General features: G+C 43.3%; 1 protein-coding gene across 2 annotated transcripts in view; it reads right to left on the reverse strand.

The window, feature by feature from the left end:
* Positions 1 to 14,271: 14,271 nt before the first annotated feature.
* Positions 14,272 to 21,658, reverse strand: part of GPC4 (glypican 4) — a 118,895-nt gene continuing 111,508 nt past the window's right edge. For both annotated transcript variants that reach the window (XM_025373136.1, XM_025373137.1), the window contains 5 exons: positions 19,287 to 19,417; positions 19,031 to 19,177; positions 17,990 to 18,126; positions 16,459 to 16,634; positions 14,272 to 16,363 (listed from right to left, as the gene is read on the reverse strand). In XM_025373136.1, coding sequence (XP_025228921.1) covers positions 16,161 to 16,363; positions 16,459 to 16,634; positions 17,990 to 18,126; positions 19,031 to 19,177; positions 19,287 to 19,417 — 794 coding nt within the window. In that variant the 3' untranslated portion in view covers positions 14,272 to 16,160. The remainder of the gene's footprint in view (positions 16,364 to 16,458; positions 16,635 to 17,989; positions 18,127 to 19,030; positions 19,178 to 19,286; positions 19,418 to 21,658) is intronic.

Below are 21,658 nucleotides of genomic sequence, written 5' to 3' on the forward strand. Positions count from 1 at the left end.
GACTAGAGACACATGCCACCATGCCTGGCTGTTTTTCTATTATTATTATTTTTTTTTAGAGACAGGGTCTCACTATGTTGCCCAGGCTGGTCTTGAACTCCTGGGCTGAAGCAATCCTCCCACCTTGGCTTCCCAAGTAGCTGGGAGGCCAAGTAGCTGGGACCATGCCTAGCTAAGTTTTTCTACTTTTTCTAAAGACGGGGTTTTGCGTGTTGCCCAGGGTGGTCTCGTACTCCTGAGCTCAAGCAGTCCACCTGCCTCGGCCTCCCAAAATCCTGGGATTACAGGCATGAGCCAGTGTGCCCAGTCAAGTGTGACTACTAGGAACTGGGAGCAATTGTCTGAAGGAAGGGAGAGTCTACAGTTACATCAAGCTCTTGGCCACAGCTAGAGAAGGATGAATCTGCATTAACCATATTTTGACAAAGCCAAAAACCAAATTGAAAGGCCATGTCTGAATATAGGACAACTAGGCCTGAAGAAGGGAGGTGGATGGAAGGAGTAGAGCTGCTGTAAGGACAGTGGCTTCAGGGTTGGTAGTGGAGAAAGAGACACACATCAAGGAGGGTGGTGAGGAGACGAGTATCATCATAGATGGAATCAATCTTGAAATCAAAAGTAATATGTCCTTTGGCTGTGCATGGTGGCTCATGCCTGTTATTCCAGAACTTTGGGAGGTCGAGGTGGGTGGATCACTTGAGGTTAGAAGTTCAAGACCAGCCTGGCCAACATGGTGAAACCCCATCTCTACTAAAAATACAAAGATTAGCCAGGCGTGGTGGCATGTGCCTGTGACCCCAGTTACTGAGGAAGCTGAGGCAGGAGAACCACTTGAACCCAGGAGGAGGAGGTTGCAGTGAGCCAAGATCGTACTACTGCATTCCAGCCTGGGCAAAAGAGCGAGCTTCTGTCTCGAGAAAGAAAAAGGGCGGAGGGAAGTAATATTATGTCCTTTGAAAGATAGAAAGTGCCCTGACAATGCAGGCATAATTAAGGGCACTCATCCCAGCTGGAAATAGAACAAATCTTTCCATAGCAACATACTGATATTCGAGAACAACTGACTAGAATCCATGACTCTGGTGAATCTGGGCTCCTCCCTCTGGTCTGGTCAGGCAGTGATGATCCACATAGCCAGAGAAGAACAGAATCACTGGAGCACAAATGGTCTCCTGATCTCTACCCCAAGCTTTCCCTTGGGTACCACCACCAACCCCTAACCCATGGCAGCACACGACAGTCAATACTACCAACCTCTGAACAGTCTTGGCCAAGGTTGGGAATCATTGTTATTCCCCATTCACCCAGATTCATGTGAACACACCAAATATACCATCCAACTCTCACTGTTTGTGGTGGCACCAAGGGAAGTGCTTCCCTCCTGCCATAGGGACAACCAGGAATTCAACTAGGCTTCTCCAGTGTAATTGGAGAGGGGACCATGTGGGGCCAACATACAATCACTACTTTCAAGGTTAATGCCACAAGGCATTTCCTGAAAACATTTCCTCCCAAAATGTTAGTTATTAGGTTATGCTATGGTCTAATCTCTTGTTAAAATTTAAAGCGTTCAAACTAAAAATAGGTTTGGAGTATGAAAAATATCTACAGATCTTAACACAGAAAAGCCAGTTTTTTCCTAGAATTATTTGGTTGTTTATTTGTTTTAAGTATCTCTTGGCAACACATATGATCCTGCAAGGACATTTTTGTTAGCAACTTCTGAAAACATCCATTTCCAGTGGAAATACTAATGGAAACTTCAAAGGCTTTCCCACCTAATCACTGAGCAAACAGTACATTTTTGTACACTTTGGAGTCTGTGGAGAAACCTTTCTAATATTGAGAGCTGCCCAAAGATAGAGTATCATTGTAAGTAATGAGATCCCTGTCACTGGAAGTGTTCAAGCACTGATTGGGCAACCACTTGACAGGACTTTTGTAGAGGACAACCAATTATCAAGGATTTAAGATTGGCTGACCGAGGTGGCTCAAGCCTGTAATCCTGGCACTTTAGGAGGCCACGATGGGAGGCTCACTTGAGCCCAGCCTGGGCAGCATAGCAATACCCTGTCTCTACAAAAACACAAACAAACAAACAAGCTGGGCATGGTGGTGTGTGCCTGTAGTTCCAGCTATTTGAGAGGCTGATGTGGGAGGATCCCTTGAACCCAGGAGGTTGAGGTTGCAACAAGCTGTATTTTCACACCACTACACTCCAGCCGGGGTGACAGAGTGAGACCTTATCTCCAAAAAAAAAAAAAAAAGGATTCAAGATTGACTGACTTGGATGACCTTTAAAGGACTGTGGGAGGTGAACTGAGCTGGCATGTCTAGAAAGTGATATGTTGATTTCCATGTAGCTCTACCTTCCGGAATCCCTGAAGCTCAATGAAGTTTCCTGTTCATGCCAAAGTTGCCGATGGCTAATGCACTGATACAGTGCTCCATTTCTCTATCCCAGATGTAGCAAGAGTACCTATATTCCTACTAGTGTTACCCTCTGGTAGTACACAGGTGTAGCCAACCCAGTTATCTGCCTACCCAATAGCCATTCCTCCCTTATACCTTGTCAGTTATCTTCTGATGTGTTCAGTGTTCATCCTCCTTCCTGCAGCCATGCCTATTAGGTAGGACTGGCCTCAGCTCCTGGCACGAAACTTGGATCATATTTATACTCTGCAGTTTAGGGCATGTGAGCTGATTCTATGCACCAAGAGGTGAGGGGACATCTGCTGGAAGAAGGTATGTACTGGGAAAGATTGGTTAGCTTTTCAAATGAAACTTGAGGGAAATAGTCTTTTATTGCTACCAGCAGAAAGTGGTATGTGGAAATGTGTTCTTACTAGAACTGTTTCAGCCATCTTGCAGCCATGAGGAGTTTCAACATGCTGAAATTAGCAGAGCTGAAATATGGAAAAAACCTTGATACTTGATAACTACATTGAGAATTAACCATCCCTGAAGCTTCTCTACATCATGGCTTTTTGTTATGTGAGATGATAAGTCCCTTATGGTTTGAATCATTTTGAGTTGGATTCATCATTGTTTGCAGCCAAGAGCATTGTACTACAGTCTTTGAAGCAATCTTGTTCTGAAACCACTCTTAACCCATGGGATCTGGGCCAGAAAATTATTTTTTAAATGGACAAAAGAAGTACTCAGAAATCCCCCTTCCCTTCAACTCTGATCTATAAGCATCCCCATAACCTTTATATCCTCACTTGATTTTCCCTTGAGGAGTGATCATGCTCAGAGTGACTCCTTGATTTCTTAGAAAATGACATCCTCCACACCTTTTTTTTTTTTTTTTTTTTTTTGAGATGGAATCTTGCTCTGTCTCCCAGATTGGAGTGCAGTGGTATGATCTTGGCTCACTGCAACCTCTGCCTCCAGGGTTCAGGCAATTCTCCTGACTCGGCATCCCAAGTAGCTGGGACTGCAGGCATGCACCACCACGCCCAGCTAATTTTTGTATTTTTAGTAGAGACAGGGTTTCGCCATGTTGGCCAGGCTGGTCTGGAACTCCTGACCTCAGGTGATCCGTCCACCTTGGCCTCCCAAAGTGCTGGGATTACAGGCACGAGCCACCGCGCCCAGCCACACCCTCCACGCTTGCTTGACCTTTTCTGGATCCTGGGATATGGTGAACATAGCTCAGGTTCTATTTAGGAATACTCCTAACTAAAGCCCAACCTGTCAGTGTGACAGGATCATTGCAGTCTGAAGCAATTCACCTGATTCCTTTCTTCCCAGTATTTCTCTGGAGGCACCCTGATTTACTGCTCAATAGGGCTATGTGTCCTGCATCAAAGGCCAGGCTCAAAATCCCTTTCCTTAGGCCAATGGTTTTCAAAGGGTAGTCACTGGACCAGCGGCATCACATGGAAACTTGGTAGAAATGAATTTTTGAGTCCCATCCCAGACCTACTAAATCAGAACCTCTGCGGATGGGGCCTGGGTAACTGTGTCTTATCAAGCCCTCCAGGATACTGTCATAGACTTTGGCTACAGCCATGACTCCATGACTCGTAACTGGAAGTGTGAAAGCTTCCCAGGGCTCTAACTTGATTATTTTGCATTGAGAGAGTCCCACCTGACTCTATAAGTTTTTATTTTTATTTTTTGAGACAGAAAAGTCCCACTCTGTCACCCAGGCTGCAGTGCAGTGGCATGATCTCAACTCACTGCAACTCTGCCTCCTGGGTTCAAGTGATTCTCCTGCCTCAGCCTCTTAAGTAGCTGGGATTACAGGTGCGCACCACCACACCCAGCTAATTTTGTATTTTTAGTAGAGATGGGGTTTTCACCATGTTGGCCAGGCTGGTTTCAAACTCCTGGCCTCAAGTGATCCGCCCACCTTGGCCTCCCAAAGTGCTGGGATTATAGACATGAGCCACTGCACCTGTCCTGATTCTGTAATTATACTTTCATCGCTCATTATTTGATTGTCTTTCTTTTGCACTAGTGGTGAGCTCCACTGGAATGGACACCAAGTCTGTTTTTCTTCATTACTGTATTCCCAGTGCCTAGCACAATACCTGGCACATAGCATGTACTCAACCAATGTTTGTGGAAAGGGTTAAGAAGGGCCCTCATGGGCCACACAAATTACTGGGTGGCATATTTTGTTCTGTACTGCATTCAGCAAATTCCTAAGGTAATTCTCTAGTTAAAATGTTCCAAGTTGTACAATATGTTTTCTTTGTCTTAGTCCATTTTCTGCTGCCATAACAAAATACAACAAACTGGGTAATGTACAAAGGAAAGAAATGTATTGGTCAGGTGTGGTGGCTCACGCCTGTAATCCCAACACTTTGGGAGGCTGAGGCGGGTAGATCGCTTGAGTCCAGAAGTTTGAGACCACCTCGGGCAACATGGTGAAACCCTGTCTCTACAAAAAATACAAATATTAGCTTGGTGTGGTGGTGCATGACTGTATTTCCACCTACTTGAGAGGCTGAGGTGGGAGAATCACTTGAGCCCAAGAGGTTGAGGCTGCAGTGAGCCATGATTGTGTCACTGCACTCGAGCCTGAGTGAGACCATGTCTCAAAAAAAGAAAAGAAAAGAAAAAACATTTATTTTTGACAGTTTTAGAGGCTGGGAAACCCAAAAGCAGCCGCCAGTATCTGGCAAAGGCCGTCCCATTATAGATAGTGTATAGACAGTGTCCTGAGGGATACTTCCCTTTGTTTTTGTAAAAGACTTGACTCTGAAGAACACTAAAGACCCAAGGGCCAGTCTAAGAAGAAACATGCATAAATCCACCTCTACTCACCCACCCACCATGCCCTTCCAAGACCACATGGATTTTTGGGGAAAAACAGATTGGAATTAGGTACTAGGAAACACTTCTGCATAGCTTTCTCCTTTCTCCCTGTCAACTCTGGAACCAGAGGAGATAGTGCAGCTTTGCTGTGTAACCAGGAGATTTAAGAACTTTAATTTACAGAAGGGATGGTACCTCCCCAGGACCTCAGAGTCTTAGGAAATTGGCAGGAGGGATGGGGTTGGGGATGGGCAACTGAGAGGTGCTCTTCTGAGCACCCTGCCTGCCTTCTAGGGAAGAGTTTTATGTGTGGAATTCTTTTCCTCTAGTTGCACTGATAGAAAAGAGTAGAAAGAGACACGTGTTAAGGATGGAGGAAGGTGAAAAGGCCAGGTAAAGGTACCATTGGGAGCTTTTCCTATTTGAAATCCCTAAAAGCAGAATATGTCATTATTGAAGATTTTGAATCTTTTCTTGCTAGGAAGAACCAGGCTTTACACTCCCATCTGCTCATTTTCTGTAGAACCTCAGCCATGCAGATTTCATCTAAATGGAGCCCTTCCTGGTATCACTTGGCAATGGCAGACATACAGAGACACAGCCTTTGCAGGAAAGCTCCATTCTACATGTTTACAGTGCATAGCCCACAGAGGGCACAATAATTCAGATGGGCTGAGGTCCATCTCAGAGTCCCCGCATCAGGAGCTCTTCCCTGCCCAGGCTCCAACCTATGCCCAGTGCAGGAGGTGGGGCTCAGTGGCCAGGTCTCAGAAATGCAGCTAGCCCTCATCCAAGGGCCCAAGTGACCACTGAGCCTGGTGAGCAAGGCACCGTAAAATAGCCACTGCTCTGGGCAAAAGCCTGTGATGGAGCAGCTCTTGTCACCCTAGTCCCTGGAAGGGCACTCCCAACCTTGGAACACCATTATATGTGTGCATCTTCCCAGTATCTCCTTATAACAATCCCAGCAGTAGGCAGGGCCCTTAAGAGAAAAGCCCCTAAAGTTAAACAGCCGCTTTGTAGTTTTCCAGCTGTGATCTAGGGTACTCAAGTGGTAACTTGACATAAGTCACTTGGGGTGGGGAAAGACAAGTAGGTAAGTGTCTGTCCCTCTCACACCTCACCGGAGTGGCTCCTCCTTAACCTGATTTATACTTGGTGCCCTCAACCCACCAGCTGGCTGCCTAATGCCCGAAGAGGTTTTCCAACTCCCATGTAAGCCCAGGTCCCTGCAGGATGGTGTCTGGGGAAGTAGACCCCAGGAATACCTCTCATGTTTCTTTCCAGCTAGGAGGCCAGAGCAGAATAGAGTGGCCTAAGACATCTGGGATCTCTGGAATGACTGGCAGTAGGAGTGAGGGTGGGGCACCTAGAAGCAATGTTTGAAGATGTGGCAAAGATATGTGCATGTGACTGACCAGAATTCAAAGGTGTGACGGTGTGGGAGATGGGGAGGACCACTTAAAATATGTCTTACTACATTCCAAATCTGGACATCCAAAACATACCCCTTGAATTGAACTGAAATATCTTCACTGGAAAGCTCTGAATCAAAATTGTTGGGGGAGGCTGGTGTGTATTAGGTGTAAAGGGAGATGAACCTCCTAGGGTTGCATAGTATAGCACTGAGCACACTGTCAAGCCCAAGGACGACTCCAGTGAATCCATACTACATAGGCTGACGTAGTTCTTCTTTACATACCCTGTGCATCATGTCTCGTCCTACTCAAGAAACTGTTAGGACCTGCCCACTTGAATGCTAAATTGCCTTGCCTGGCTTTTGAGGGCTTCATAGTCTGATCCCATCCTTCACCAGTCCTGTACTAGGAAACCCATCACCTCTGCCTTTCAGACACATTTCCCTTCTGCTTCCTCACTCCCCACACTTATCCCACCACCCCGCCCAGACCACACTTAGTCCCACCTCCCTGCCCTTACTCCTACAATTCCAAACCAGCCAGTGCTTTATTGAGTGTGGAAGGCAACCTGTAGCATAATAGTAAGAACTAATGACTTGTCCTGCTCATGAGAGCTCCTAGGAGAATTTCCTCCCCTCTCCTCCCTTCCTAGTCAAATTCTCCCCTCCAACCATGCCTGGTTCTAGCCCTGCCTCCCCAGGAAGTCACCCTGAACTTTCCAATGTGCACCCCTCTCCCTTGACCTGCAAGACAGCTCAGAGCTCGTGATTTCACTGGCACGTTTCCTGAGGAGCCTTGTCTCCGCAGTGGAGACAGAGGCCCCATCCTATGTCAAGTTTTCCTCCTGCCCTCCTATTCAAAGGCCAGGGCCAGACCTGTCATAAATCATATGACTGCCTCAAATTCCTTGTGGTTTTGGAAGTCAGACATCCAGAGCCACATGACTGCTAGTCAAGGGCTGGCTTCTCTGGACACTTTATTTTTGGAGTCTCTGTTTCAACATGACAAGCACCTTCAAATTCTTCAGTTGGACATAAATTACCTATTTATGAACCCAAACTATGCAATGTTGGGCACACAGGGGTTCATCCAGCCCTGACTTAGGTGCAGGCTGATGGTCCAAAGGGTGGGTTGAAGAGTAATGAATACCTAGCTCCAATGGCCACCTCAGATAGTGCTGCCCTCTCCTCATTCCACTCTGATTCACCTTTTGAGTCCAGGGATTTTGTTCAGCATCAGCTGATCACCAGCAGCCTAGAGTATTAAAAAAGAAAAGTTTATTTTTTTCCTTTTTTTGTTACAGAGTGTCACTCTGTTGCCCACACTGGAGTGCAGTAGCATGATCTCAGCTCACTGCAACCTCTGCCTCCCGGGTTCAAGCAATTCTCCTACCTCAGCCTCCCGAGTAGCTGGGATTACAGGCGTGCACCTCCACATCCGGCTAATTTTTGTATTTTTGGTAGAGACTTGGTTTCACCATGTTGCCCAAGCTGGTGTCAAAATCCTGACCTCAAGTGATCCACCCACCTCAGTCTCCAAAAGTGCTGGGATTACAGCTGTGAGCCACCACGCCTGGCCAGCATCTTTAATTTGAGCAATTACATAAATCACTGCTCATTAAGACAACTCCTTTTTTATCAAAATGGATCATTTACTCATTCTGAGGGGGTACTGTGCCTTTAGTTCTAGGAATTCAACTGCCCCACAGCCCCAATTATATAGGTTTGAGTCTCTGTCTTTGCAGACTAGTGAGGCATCACTTGTCATTCACTTGGAGGTAGAGCCCTCAGTTCCTGCTGATTTTGCTGCTCATCTCTGGACCTTATATCAAGGTGGTGGTCAAACCCAGAGTACAAAGCACTCCTAGGTCAGGACCTTTCCCATACTGTTCTGCCCATACTGCCCTATGGGAATGCTGGGACACGTGATCAGCACACAACCAACAAAAAGCTCTGGGTTTCTTTCCTAGGTAGGAAGTGGGAATTTAAAATCTCTCCTTCCTAACACACAGATTTTGTCTGTAGATATCTTTTGTAATGTGCACTAAGACCAGTCGTGCAGGAAAAACCTATTGTTATACTCCCCCTCTAGAATAGTGCCTGTTCATCCCTATTCTTTGTGTCTAATCTCTGACCCAGGTGTAAACTTTAAGATGGAGTCTTGTCAAGGGCTCTTTAAGAAGCCCAGATGGTGTTCACTGGCCCCTACTTATCCCAAGATGTGTTTACGTCCCACACAGAGCCCCAGCTGATCAAGCAGGTATGAATTTTTCCCATGTAAACCACGATATTTTTCTCAACAAACTGTATTTCTTTAAGTGTTCAGCCTTCTCAGCCCTGTCACTGCAAGGGCACCCCCGGAACCATTGACACAGCCTGTGAATGGATAATTTCACATTCGCAGGCTGTCCTGGAAAGGGTAGACAAGATACCTTGAGTTAATAATTGTTTCTTCAGGCTGGGCACAGTGGCTCACGCCTGTAATCCCAGCACTTTGGGAGGCAGAGGCTGGCAGATCACTTGAGGTCAGGAGTTCAAGAACAGCCTGGCCTACATGGTGAAACCTTGTCTCTACACTACAAATACGAAAATTTGCTGGACATAGTGGCGAAAGACTGTAATCCCAGCTACTTGGGAGGCTGAGGCACGAGAATCACTTGAACCGGGGAGGCAGAGTTTGCAGTGAGCCAAGGTCACTCCAGCCTGGGCGACAGAGTGAGATTCTGTGTCAAATACATAATAATAAAATAAATAAAATAAAATAAAATAAAATAAAGTTCTTCAAGAACCAGCACATCAGTGATGGCACACAATCTGCATGCACTGGAATTCTTTCTGCTTTGAAGTCCACAGAGCAAGGAGCCACACCGTGTGAAGTCAAAAACCCTCGTCATCATCAAGATTTGCCTCCAGGTGGCCCTGGACTCCTTGGCCCATACTCAGGTCAGCCAAATTAATCAGTACCTCCTATGGCCATTAACCCGACCCTTCCTCAGGGACAGGGCAGCTCTACATGTGGTAAGCTTGACAAGCCTTGTTCCTTCCTAATGATTCAGACAATGTGGGGTAATGGAAAAGCAGCAATCAAAGGAAAAGTAGCACTTGAGCAGGTTCGGCCTGATGGCAGACCCACCGATGCTTCAAATCTGGTTCTTGCATTTCTTATATGGGTGTCACCCTTGGCCAAGTTACCTGACTTCTTTGCATCCTTTGAGTCATCTGTGAAATGGACTCACTTCTACTCTGCAGAATTCTGTAACAGAATCGATATGGCCCAGCCTTAGTGCCGGGCACACAGGTTCTTCCTGCCTCATTTTTTTTTTTTCAAAGTTTTTGAGATGGAATCTTGCTCTGTTGCCCAGGGTGGAGTGCAGTGGTGCGATCTCAGCTCACAGCAACCTCCAACTCCCGGGTTCAAGCGATTATCATGCTTCAGCCTCCCGAGTAGCTGGGATTATAGTTGCCCGCCACCACACCCCGCTAATTTTTGTATTTTTAGTAGAGACAGGTTTCACCATGTTGGCCAGGCTGGTCTTGAACTCCTGACCTCAAGTAATCTGCCTGCCTCAGCCTCCCAAAATGTTGGTATTACACGTGTGAGCCACCAGGCCCAGCCCATGCCTCACTTCTCAGTCAGGAAGTTACAAGTAAATAAACAGCAAATAACTAGTTTCTTTTTAAATAATAAATGTCTAAATGTTCATTACCGCTACCAGATCCTATTGCAAAGTGTTCTGAACTGAAACAGCAGAGTAAAAACCGTTTGTCATTACATTTTAAAAGAAAGGTGCCGGTGGGGACAGTAAAGACCTTTAAAGACAAATGCACTGAAAAAGGACCAAGAGATCCTAATGGGTGTGTTCAGAAAACCACCCACTGGCTGTGATTCTTTCTTTTTGGCCAACCTGGCACCAAAATGCTCTGTGCAGTGAGTCACTATGAACAGCAGGTTACAGTCAGCTTTAGGTTATCTGTGGTGATGCAGAAAAGCACACACAGGCAGTGGTAAATCTAAGAAATTCTATTTGGTCTCTGGTATGCATTTTATATATGTGTATTTTCTTTTTCTTGGCAGGAGACTTACCTTCTTAATTATGTTTCCCTTAGGCTGTTATTAAAATGAGTCTACATTCCCCAAGCACACCCCACTGACAGCCATGGGAAGGCAGCCCATAAGTGACAGGGTAAGATCTACCTGGTATTTAGTGTTTGAAAATACACAATCACTCAATAAATCTCTCTGTGGGTAGGTCTGTGTACACGTACACACACACACACACACACACACACACACACACACACAGGTCTTCTAATCCTACTATGCAAGAAACACAGGAATTAAGAATAACATGGAGTGGCAACAAAGTTGCTGCCAAAGTCTTCCTCAAAGACCAGAGAACAGGATCATAAAAGCCTCCTGGGGTCATCACACATATACCTTTATCTTTACTCTTTAAACACACTCGTTATCTTTCATCAGCTTTTACCTAGTAGGATTGATGCGTGAAGATCTTTGTCTTTCCAACAACCCTGTGCTTTTTTTCCAGAATTCCTAACATTTAAGAAATGTCAAAAGTAGAGTAGAATGTACATTTAATTGTACATGTGGACGCTCATGCTGAGGAATTGATTTCTTTAGATTTTACTGAACTCAGAAGTCTCTCAAACACTGATTCATAAAAATTCAACTTTACAAGAAAACTGAAGTTGGAAAAATTTATTTGCATATTCTAATGACTGAACCATTGGACGCAGTAACCTAGGGTCTAGTTACACATTTTCCTAGTACCCTCATCTCCATTCTGTGTGGTGGCTGCTGCTGCAGCAAGGCATCTGGGCTTTTGAAAGCATTAAAAGTACTTTTAGGCCAGTGTGGTGGCTCATGCCTGTAATCCCAGCACCATGGGAGGCCAAGGCAGGAGAACTGCTTGAAGCCAGAAATTGAAGGCCAGCTTGAGCAACATGGCGATACCCTGTCTTTAAAAAAAAAAAAAAAAAAAAAAAAAAGCTGGGTATGGTGGCATATGCCTGTAGTCCCAGGTACTTAGGAGCCTGAGGTGGGAGGATCACTCAAGTACAGAAGCCCAAGGTTGCAGTGAACTCTGATGGTGCCACTGCACTCCAGCCTGGGTGACAGAGTAATACCCTGTCTCAAAAAAAGAGAATACTTTATTCTAATAGAATATGAGTAAATTCCAGGTCACAGAAGGTCCTGTGAAGCATTTCGAAGCATGAACTGTGGTACTAACATGCTGTATTCTGAGAGGATCTTCCAAACTATTTTGGCTAATGTCTTCTGCACTGGCGATGATATGAAAACAAACTACCAAAAGTAAACCTTAACAAAAACAGAGAGCATTCAAATTGTACACTCTGGGGTTATAGTACTATAATGCCAAACTATTCCTCACTCTATTCAATGCTTGTTTCTTGTAAAACTACTTAAATTAATCTGGGCCAAAAATGCAGTAAAACACAAAATGTGCTACTACTGAGAAGCCATGCCTTTAGAATAGGAATCCTAAACTTAATTACAGAGCTGTATCCTCAGAGTCTCCTATTCTCAATATTCAAAACATTAACCTAAAGAAATAGGACATTATAAGCATAAAATACTACCTTTTTGATGGATGCAGTGGCTCATGCCCGCAATTCCAGCATTTTGGGAGACCGAGGTGGGAGTATCACTTGAGCCCAGGAGTTCGAGACCAGCCTGGCCAACATGGTGAAATCCTGTCTCTACTAAAAATACAAAATTAGCTGGATGTGGTGGCACACACCTGTAATCCCAGCTATTCATGAGGCTGAGATGGGAGGATTGCTTGAGCCGGAAGGTGGAGGTTGCAGTGAGCTGAGATTGCGCCACTGTACTCCAGCCTCAGGGACACAGGGAGTCTCCGTCTCAAAAAAAAACAAAAAACAAAAAACAAAAAAACCACAAAAAAACAAAAAAACTCTACCTTTTATACGACAAAAAGGAGTAAATTTCTATTCATATTTGCTTGTATATGCATAAATAAACTTTGGAAGAAGACATACATAAGTAACTAGTAAGAGCTTACTTAGGGTGTGGGGACAACTTGGCAGATGGAAGCAGGAATGGGAGGAAAATTCACTCAGTCTCTTGATATATGTTCTGTTTTTTAAACCCTGTCAATATATTACCTAATTTAAAACTACGTACACAGTAAATATTATTTGGCATTTGGCTCATTGATGGAATAGAATTCCTGTTACCAAATGTCATCTCTCAGGTATTTTTCACATACATAAAAAGGAATTTTAGAAGAATTTTAGAAGTTAAAAAGTAGAAACTGAGTTTGTGAAGTGTATCATGGCATGCAGTTATATTTTTCCCCATGAAGTTCAAAGTCAGAAGAATTTTGTGAGTACTTTGTTGTTGTTTCAAAAAAGGTAGAAAGTTACATTTGGCTTAGCAGTGACATTACATGTGCGTGCGTGCGCGTGCGCGCGCGCGCACACACACACACACACACACACACACACCCTCCTCTAGTAGATAACTGTATTTTGCCATTGAAAGTAATGGCAAAAACTGCAATTACTTTTGCAGTAACCTAATAACTTACTATCCTTTAGCTATGTAAATAGACATATTCTGCTAACAAAGGGGAAGCAGAAATTTGTGTAGCACCATTCACACCTATTTTTATTTTGATTCTGTAATCACAAATGACAATTTTCACTTCATGTGAACTGTTAGGTTTTGAACACTCAGTAACTAAACTTTAGAAATTTATGTAAATTCTTCATAGTGTCTTTTAATAAAAATAACAGGTGCTAGTTACGATTTTTGAAATAAAATATAAACCTAAGAGTTGCAAAATGTTTCTTTAAGGTACAGAGTAGGTGACGTGTTTTAAAGAAAAATAATTTATAAATGACTTTGTAAAACACAAGTCCTTCACATGCTGTTAACTTTGGAAAAGTCAGGTCTTCTCCTAACAAGGCTTTTATTCTACCTCATACTCCAAACTCTTAAGGTTTTAAAATATTCAACTTGCCTTTCTTCTTTTTTGGGGAGTGGGGGTGAGCTTGCCAGCTGGTTAGAAGCCAACAGTTATCCAGTCAGACCTGAATGGAAAAATCTATGATTTGTTTATTTCATAGTTGAAGTTCAAAAACAAGAGACAATTTAAATAATAAAAGAGTAACAGGAAAAAATGCAAAGAAAGAAAACAAATCAGTAAGAGTCCAGAAGAACCTTCAAGAATATTTAATTCGGCAAACGTTATTGGTTTAGAGAACTTGACTGGAAGAAAACAACTGGGCACAGTTCAAGGTTTTAAATTAAAAACAATCTAACAAGGTCTATGGGGATAACTCTCTGAGCCATATTTTGGAGACCAGATTCATTTCTACCAAGTAAAAGTAATAGCAGTCTAAGCTAAAAAGGAAATTCCTCACAACTGAGGTAGTTACTAAGTATCAGCACATTTTCCAAGTTCTCACAAGGCCCCTTAGCTATTTACAATCTATTTTCCCTCATATATAAATGGAGTACCTTTTCAATTTTATGTCTTCTGTGATTTGTTTAAAAAAAAAACACTTATACACACCAGCCAGAATATGCCTATTTTATTAACATCATGCTTTAATAAATAACTGACCTACTTCTAATAAAATTAAGCCTCTGTTTACAACAGCCCCCAATATTCCATTTTGACCACTCTGCAGAATTTGGTGTAAAAAGTTGAATGAAATGTAGACCCTGAGCTATCAAGTAATTATGTTTCAATATAAAAATAGAGAATTACTCTTACAACTGAAGATTGAACAATAACACAAACAACCTCTTTGTGGGTTTTAGGTTCAGTAAAATTAGTTGGGATCTTAATGGCTGTCTAAAGCAGGAAGAGACTTACAGAATTTTAGTCTTTCTGAAGACTTCTGGGAACTCCTTTGAAAGTGATTTGTTACATTATCAGAGTTTTATGAGCTATCATTTGGTAAGGACACAAGGAAGGGATTCCCAAGGGGCCAAGATAGTTGTTAGTCTTTGGCCTGGGACAACAGATATGGCCATGGCCTTTGCCACTTCACCCACATGGCTAAAGGTCACTGCTAAGATGTAGTCTTCTCAGCTCTACCTACTCCCACCCCGCCCCACCCCCGAAGAAAAACAACACGTACAAAAATGTGGACACCTAGTTCTCCCCTAAGTGGGCTCCTTGGCTGATATCTTGGATTGCAGCACATTGCTGTGAACCATGGCAAGTCCTTTGTTTTACTGTTAAGAGGGGGCTGGGTAAGAAAAAGACTCAAATGAAACACCTTATACTCTCTTAAAACAAAAACTGGGATCCCAAAACAAATGGAGATACACATGCACAGACAAAAACTTTGCCCGAGTGTTGACAGCTATTCCCTGAGCCCAGGCTGTACCCCAGTTCTGGCTAGCTCCCAGACAGCTCCCTGTACATAGTTGGGTTTGAAATCTGGACCACTCTAACAAGGGGGATCAAGTGAGATTGTTGGTCACTTATTGCTGCCATTGGGATATTAATTCAAATAGGGTCAGTGTGAACATGAAAACTAGCACACGGTGGGCTAGCTAACCTGCCTGGTTTTTAAAAAACACCCCCAAACCCAAGTGTGAACATGTGATAACTGGGACATCCTGAACGCCTTCTATCCTTCAAGGGGGAGGATATCCAGAATCTTTTTCTAAATGGGTTACAGTTTATATATAAGTGGGTTCAAGAAATGGACCTACAGTGATCTTAGCTTATGTAATTCAACTCATTCAAAGCAGTAGTCTGCAGTCTCTTCCAATTACCACCTATAAATGAAGTACGTATAACCTTCTTCTTGGATTGATGCTTTGAATACAATCTGACAAGTGGCTCAGAAGCCTGCTCGTGTCCTCACATTCTGTCCTAACTTAATAATAATTAAAAAAAAGAAAATCACCTCCATGTCTCTCCAGATAAGGCAACTAAAATAACAGGGAGAAATGGAAATTTTACTGCTTGTTGGGCTTTTTCTTTTAATAACATGATAAATAAAACCTGCTTCTGTACAGCTATTTAATATTTCAGAAATACGTACATGTTACATGCCAAGAAGGAACCCTGGTTTGCTTGTAAGAAACAAGGTGAGATCATAGTTGGAAAAAAAAACCCACAAACGAAATAAGAAAAAAACATACAAACAAATAATAGAGTGATAAAATCACAAATGCACAACTAACTATAGTTCTTGTACCTACACTGTTAGCCACATTTAACATGGTTTGGGGGAGCAGGAACCAACTCAATGCACAGTCCCTTTTCCTCCCAAAACTGAATGAAAAAACAAAGTCAGCATTTCTTAAACCAGTGGCCACATAGTAAAAACTGTACATTGTTGTCCATTCATTTTAAAAGCAAAGTCACTAGGATGGTAGAAAAGTGATAACTGGTGCCTTTTAACTTTTTGATGATGAACACTTTTTCTCAGAGTTTGAGAATTATCTCCACTCTCTCTGCATAATCAGGAACAAGATGCAGAAGGCAGTGAGGAGGTAGGCCTGTGCCCCAGGACGGACACCCGCACTGTCGGCTTTCTCATTGGCACTCTTCCCAGCGTGGTCAGTGGCATTATAGTCAAACTCTGAAGGGCACTGCTGATACTCACAGCCACTTCCACTTCCTTCTCCACTACTTTCATCACCTAGTTTAAAAAAAATGGAATAGAGATTTCATTCCACTTGTTCTCATCAGAAGGCATACAAGAGCAATTTGTTCTTTCAAACCACAAATGCTTACTGTTATCAAAGAAGTCCACGTCATTCCCATTGTATGCATTCTTCATCTTGCTGGTCATCACTCGAAGAGCCATGATTTGACGAAGGATCAGTATGTCTGGTTTGCTGGTGTCAACCTGGACCTCTGGGTTGTTGCCCTGGTTGGCTAATCCATTTCCTGTCACTGCAAACAGGTACCTGGAACGTAAAATGACCCCAGTAAGAAGATTTGTAAAGCAAAAATATTTTATCTGTCTGCCTCCCAAAGTGCTGGGATTACAGGCTTGAAGATTATCAAGATTATACAAGAGATTATCAAATATTTCTGCTAGATTATAGTATTTCCACTAAGCAAAATTAGATGGAAGTTCTTCAATTCCTAATGAACTCTAATCTTTCTTGTTCCTGTGGATTCCTCATTTCTCCAATTTGATGGAAACCTTCTTGAAAGCTATCCCAGCACTTTTGGAGGCTGAGGTGGGTGGATCACTTGAGGTCGGGCATTCAAGACCAACCCTGCCAACATAGCGAAACCTTGTCTCTACTGAAAATATAAAAATGAGCTGCATGTGGTGGTGTGTGCCTGTAATCCCAGATACTCAGGAGGCTGACACAGAAAATTAACTTGAACCCAGGAGGCAAAGGTTGCAGTGAGCTGAGATTGCACCACTGCTTTCCAGCAGCTGAGATTGCAGTGAGGTTGCAGAGAGCCGAGATTTCGCCACTGCATTCTAGCAGGTTGACAGTGATACTCTGTGGAAGGAAGGATGGAAGGAAGGAAGGAAGGAAGCTATCCCTCTTGAGGAGGTTGGTGGGTTGAAGTAAAGAAGTACGGGTACTGGCTGGGTGTGGTGGCTCACACCTGTAATCCTAGCACTTTGGGAGGCTGAGGAGGGTGAATCACAAGGTCAGAAGATCAAGACCATCCTGGCTAACATGGTGAAAACCCGTCTCTACTAAAAATACAAAAAAAAAAAAAAAAATTAGCTGGGCATGGTGGCAGGCACCTGTAGTCCTAGCTACTCAGGAGGCTGAGGCAGGAGAACTGCTTGAACTCGGGAGGTGGAGGTTGCAGTGAGCCAAGATTGTGCCACTACACTCCAGTCTGGGCAAAAGAGCGAGACTCCATCTCAAACAAACAAACAAAAGTATGGGTACTTCTCTAACTTATTGAGTGTCTAAGGGAGGGACACAGGGCATCAAGTCAGAGAATAGAATCTTTGAGAACTGGTTATTTATTAGGCTAGGCCATTGGGCAAAGAGCAACGGGCATTAAATATTTTTAAAATAATGACACTATTGGAACGGCCCTAATACGAGACTATAACTACTGTCAAACTTTTGACTCAGCACTCTTTGTAAGTAACTGGGTGCCTTCTCAACACTCCCAGTGCAAAGCCTGTTCCTAACAATGCCTAGAAGCCTTCCATGTTGTTGCTACCTACTGTGAATTGCTTCCTGATGCCTCGGTTGACAATTGCGAGAACCCTCTCTGAAGGTCACCCAGGCATCTAGGAAGGGACAGACTTCAAATTCATTCAACAGACACTAACCTGCTTTTGCCTTTCCCATTCCAGCAGTCATCCTCATTGCCGTTTCCTGCAGCCATCCTCTCATCATTGCAAACGTTGCTCGGAAGGGAGGACCAGAATTTCTTGGCCTGTTTCAGTTTCTCCTTGACATCAGTAACCTAATTATGAAACAACAAAAAAAGGATCATTGTAAGACAAGACAAAACTACCTACAAATGTGCCTTCTGGCCATTTCCAAAGTATCTCCAGAGTGATATGCAATTCATTTTCAACTTTAGTTAGAAGAGGAAGATGCAACTCCAATTTATATCTTAGAAGTACAAAACCACTCAAATGAATAGTTGAAATGCAAGTTCCAAAGGAGTGGCCTAGATCCCTTGTGCACCTCATTGTAAGTACCATCTGAGGCCTACCAGGTTCCATGCTGTAGGCACAAAGATAATACGCAATCTCTTCTCCTAAGGCTTTTAGAGTCAGGATCAAGCGCATATATTATGCACTCTGTGAAACATAGCTGCTATTGCTCTTTCTCTCCATCCCTATCTCCGCAGACTCCCTCTTCTGTATTCCTACTACTGTAGGAATACTTTCTTACATTTTTGTTGCATATTACTGTGGATAAAGCAATTTGCCTACAGTTATTCACTCTTCTCCCATCTCAGCGTTTACTAAACATCATTTTATGTTAATAAGCCTGGAACATCTACTTCTCCCTCTTTGCCTCCTTGTTGGTACCTTTTGAGAACAAGGATTTGCCTTATTTCTATGAGCTTCTCTGTGCCTAGCACAGTGATGGACACATACTAGATGTTCAGTAAATGCATGGTGAATCTAAAGAGAAGTTTTGAGACAAGACTTATTGCATCATAACTCCTTGACTACCCAGGAACTTTCTGAGCTAGAAAATGGGACAGGCAGATTGACTGACATCCACATCCTATTTGCTTGAAAAGTGACACCCGAAAGACCCACACTTGTCAGCCTTCCAGCTAAAAATTCATTCTGAGCAAGAGTTTTCAGTTCACTGTCATTAAACACGGCCCTTCCTGCCAAAATGCTCACCAGTCGGTCCAAACTAGTGCCAGCTGCTGTGGTTGGGCGTTCCTCGGGGTGATGTGGTCTGAAGCGAGCACTGAAGGCACTTTCAGAGATGGAACGAGAAATTCGTCCAGCTGGGAGGGGCTTGGGGGGTCCACATCCCTGGAAAACCTGCATTGGAGTAAGTGTAGTCATGTTAGGGAAGTCACATGCCAACGCGGGGCGGGGCAGGGGGGAGGTGGTTCCCCAGCTCCCCTTTCCAGCATCTTGCCTTCGTTACCTTCTGAGACACTTGAACACTATTATCCTGCATGTTCATAATAGCATCAGAAATCTTCACATCGATGGGATCCATGACCGATTCAATGTTGAAAGGACCCTCTAGCCTTTCTGCCACCATCAGCATAGCATCTAATATGAGGTTTGGGGAAGAACACACAGCATAAAAAGTCAATCATTAGTTTGGCCTTGGGTAAATCAATCTAATTTTTTTTTCCTGTTTCCTGCATGGGGGCGGGGAAGTAAGACATGGATCATAATGAATTCTTGTTTTTATGTTTTTATATTTCTTTCCCTTACACCAAACTGCATTTAGTCACTATGTAACACTAGCTTTCTAAAGTGTGAAATGGCCAGATGAAGGCTTAGTTCTACAGCAAGGAAACCAAATCAGGAACTTTCCTCAATACTGATTATTCGTGTGTCAGCCACTGTCACTGTAAGGCTTAGTTAGCTCCCAGAAGACAAACCTAAGGCTGGAGGCAAAATAACATGCCAGTTCTCCCACAGACTTCCCTAGGATCTTTTCGTTTCACATTCCATTTATAAGAGTCAAAAACATAAATCAGTTAAGATGCTGGCATATTAATTCTTTTCTTTCATTTTTAAAAACAAAACCCCTCAGATCCTTGAGTGCACCGTTGGAAAATACAAATGAAAGGATTCCTAGGAATTCTAATGACTTTTCAAATAATAAAACTTTGAATAATCCAATTTTTGTATTAAGAAAAACTTCTCATTGCAAATACAATGGCCTCAATTGATCTTAAAGCATGTACCTCCTTTTTTTTTTCCAAAGTGAAAAGATGACACAAGACACAGTATACAAAATTAGTGGGCTCACAGTATATATCTTCACCGATTATCCTGCTTTAGACTCTGGAGTAGTCTAGCATTTTCCAGTAAGCACTGAATCGCTTCAATAAAATACATTGTCTTTGTTTTCTTGCCATACATGTTTCTAAGGAGTATGAGGCTTAGTATTTTTGCCTGCTACCTGTTTTACAAAATTAGAAGAACTTGGAAATGAAAACCCCAAATGACAAAAAGGATGCTTCATTAATGACAAACAGTGAACTTTTAAACTTGTTTATCCCCGCTTTACACTCTAGTGCTTAGTGTATGGCAAGAAAGGAGTTAGACCAACATTATCTATCACCTTCAGGTAGTGCAAGCATGGTTACTAGAAAGAAGGGCTAGTTTCCGGAAGATCGTGCCCTTCCCAAAGAACACCGCTGACAACTGCAGCCCCCAGCTGAGCTTCTACCTAAGCTTTCTAGTGGAAAGGAGCATAGGCATCAGCATATCAATGAAACCAAATCTGGTCATCAACCTTTCACCTTCAACCTAGAACAAATGCTACACAACATTTGAATGCATGGGGTCATTTCTCTAAACTACAATTCCGATGTCACAAACCACAAACAGATTTCCGTGAAATGCAATTTTTAAAACAGTAATAACAAACGAAGTTTCAGAATGCATTGTGGTAAGCGCCAATCAAGTGATGCTTCTAACTCTAAGTAAGGGCTGAAAGCATGAATATACCATTGTACTAGAGGAGAGAAAAAAATGCTTTTGATGTGCTAGCAAAAGGAGACTTTTGTAAACAAGTGGAGCACAACTTAAATGTGTTCATCATTGTCAAATCATCAGGGCTGCCATGTACAGAAAGCACATTCCTTCATAAGCTGAGAAGAAATCACCTGCTCCCAATAAAAAGATTATGAATAGACAGATAATAAACATCTAAAATGTATATGTTTAAACAACAACATCAACAACAACAACAACAACAACAACAACACCCAGTGCATTTTGTATCTCCTTATTCCCCTAGCGGCGAGGAATGGCCAGATCACTAATGTGTTTGTGAAAGACTGAAAGGAAACATAAACCCCAATTCTTCTGGCTCTTTGGCGTCTTTGTAAACTCTGAGCGAGCCGGCTATACACAAGGGCCTGGGAATGGAGGGGGAAGCTGGGCCTTTGTTGGGGCCGGTGCCATGGCGTTGCATGCTGCGCAGCTGAAGAATGCAACTGAAGTGCACTCTGCCTGCAGTCTGCAGCCCGGGAGCCAAAGCTGCCTCTAACCCTGGAGGAAGTCATGATTGGCTATCAATCGGCTCTTCTGTAACAGCAGCCAGCCCTGATAAGAAGCCTCAAGAGAAAGCCAAAGATGACTGGTTTGGAGTTTGGGTTTTCTTCTGGCTGATAAGAGCCACGGGGCCCTTGTTTGTGGGATATCCGACTGGCTCCTGCCAGGACCTGGCTGGTGCCCCCGCCAGCAATCCCCATACTAAATTCCCACTGGCAGCAACATGCGACATTAATAGGGTTGGCCCTGAGTCAAATGAGTGTTAACACAGCTACA

This window comes from Theropithecus gelada, chromosome X (assembly GCF_003255815.1).
Source record: "Theropithecus gelada isolate Dixy chromosome X, Tgel_1.0, whole genome shotgun sequence".
Lineage (NCBI taxonomy): Eukaryota > Metazoa > Chordata > Mammalia > Primates > Cercopithecidae > Theropithecus > Theropithecus gelada.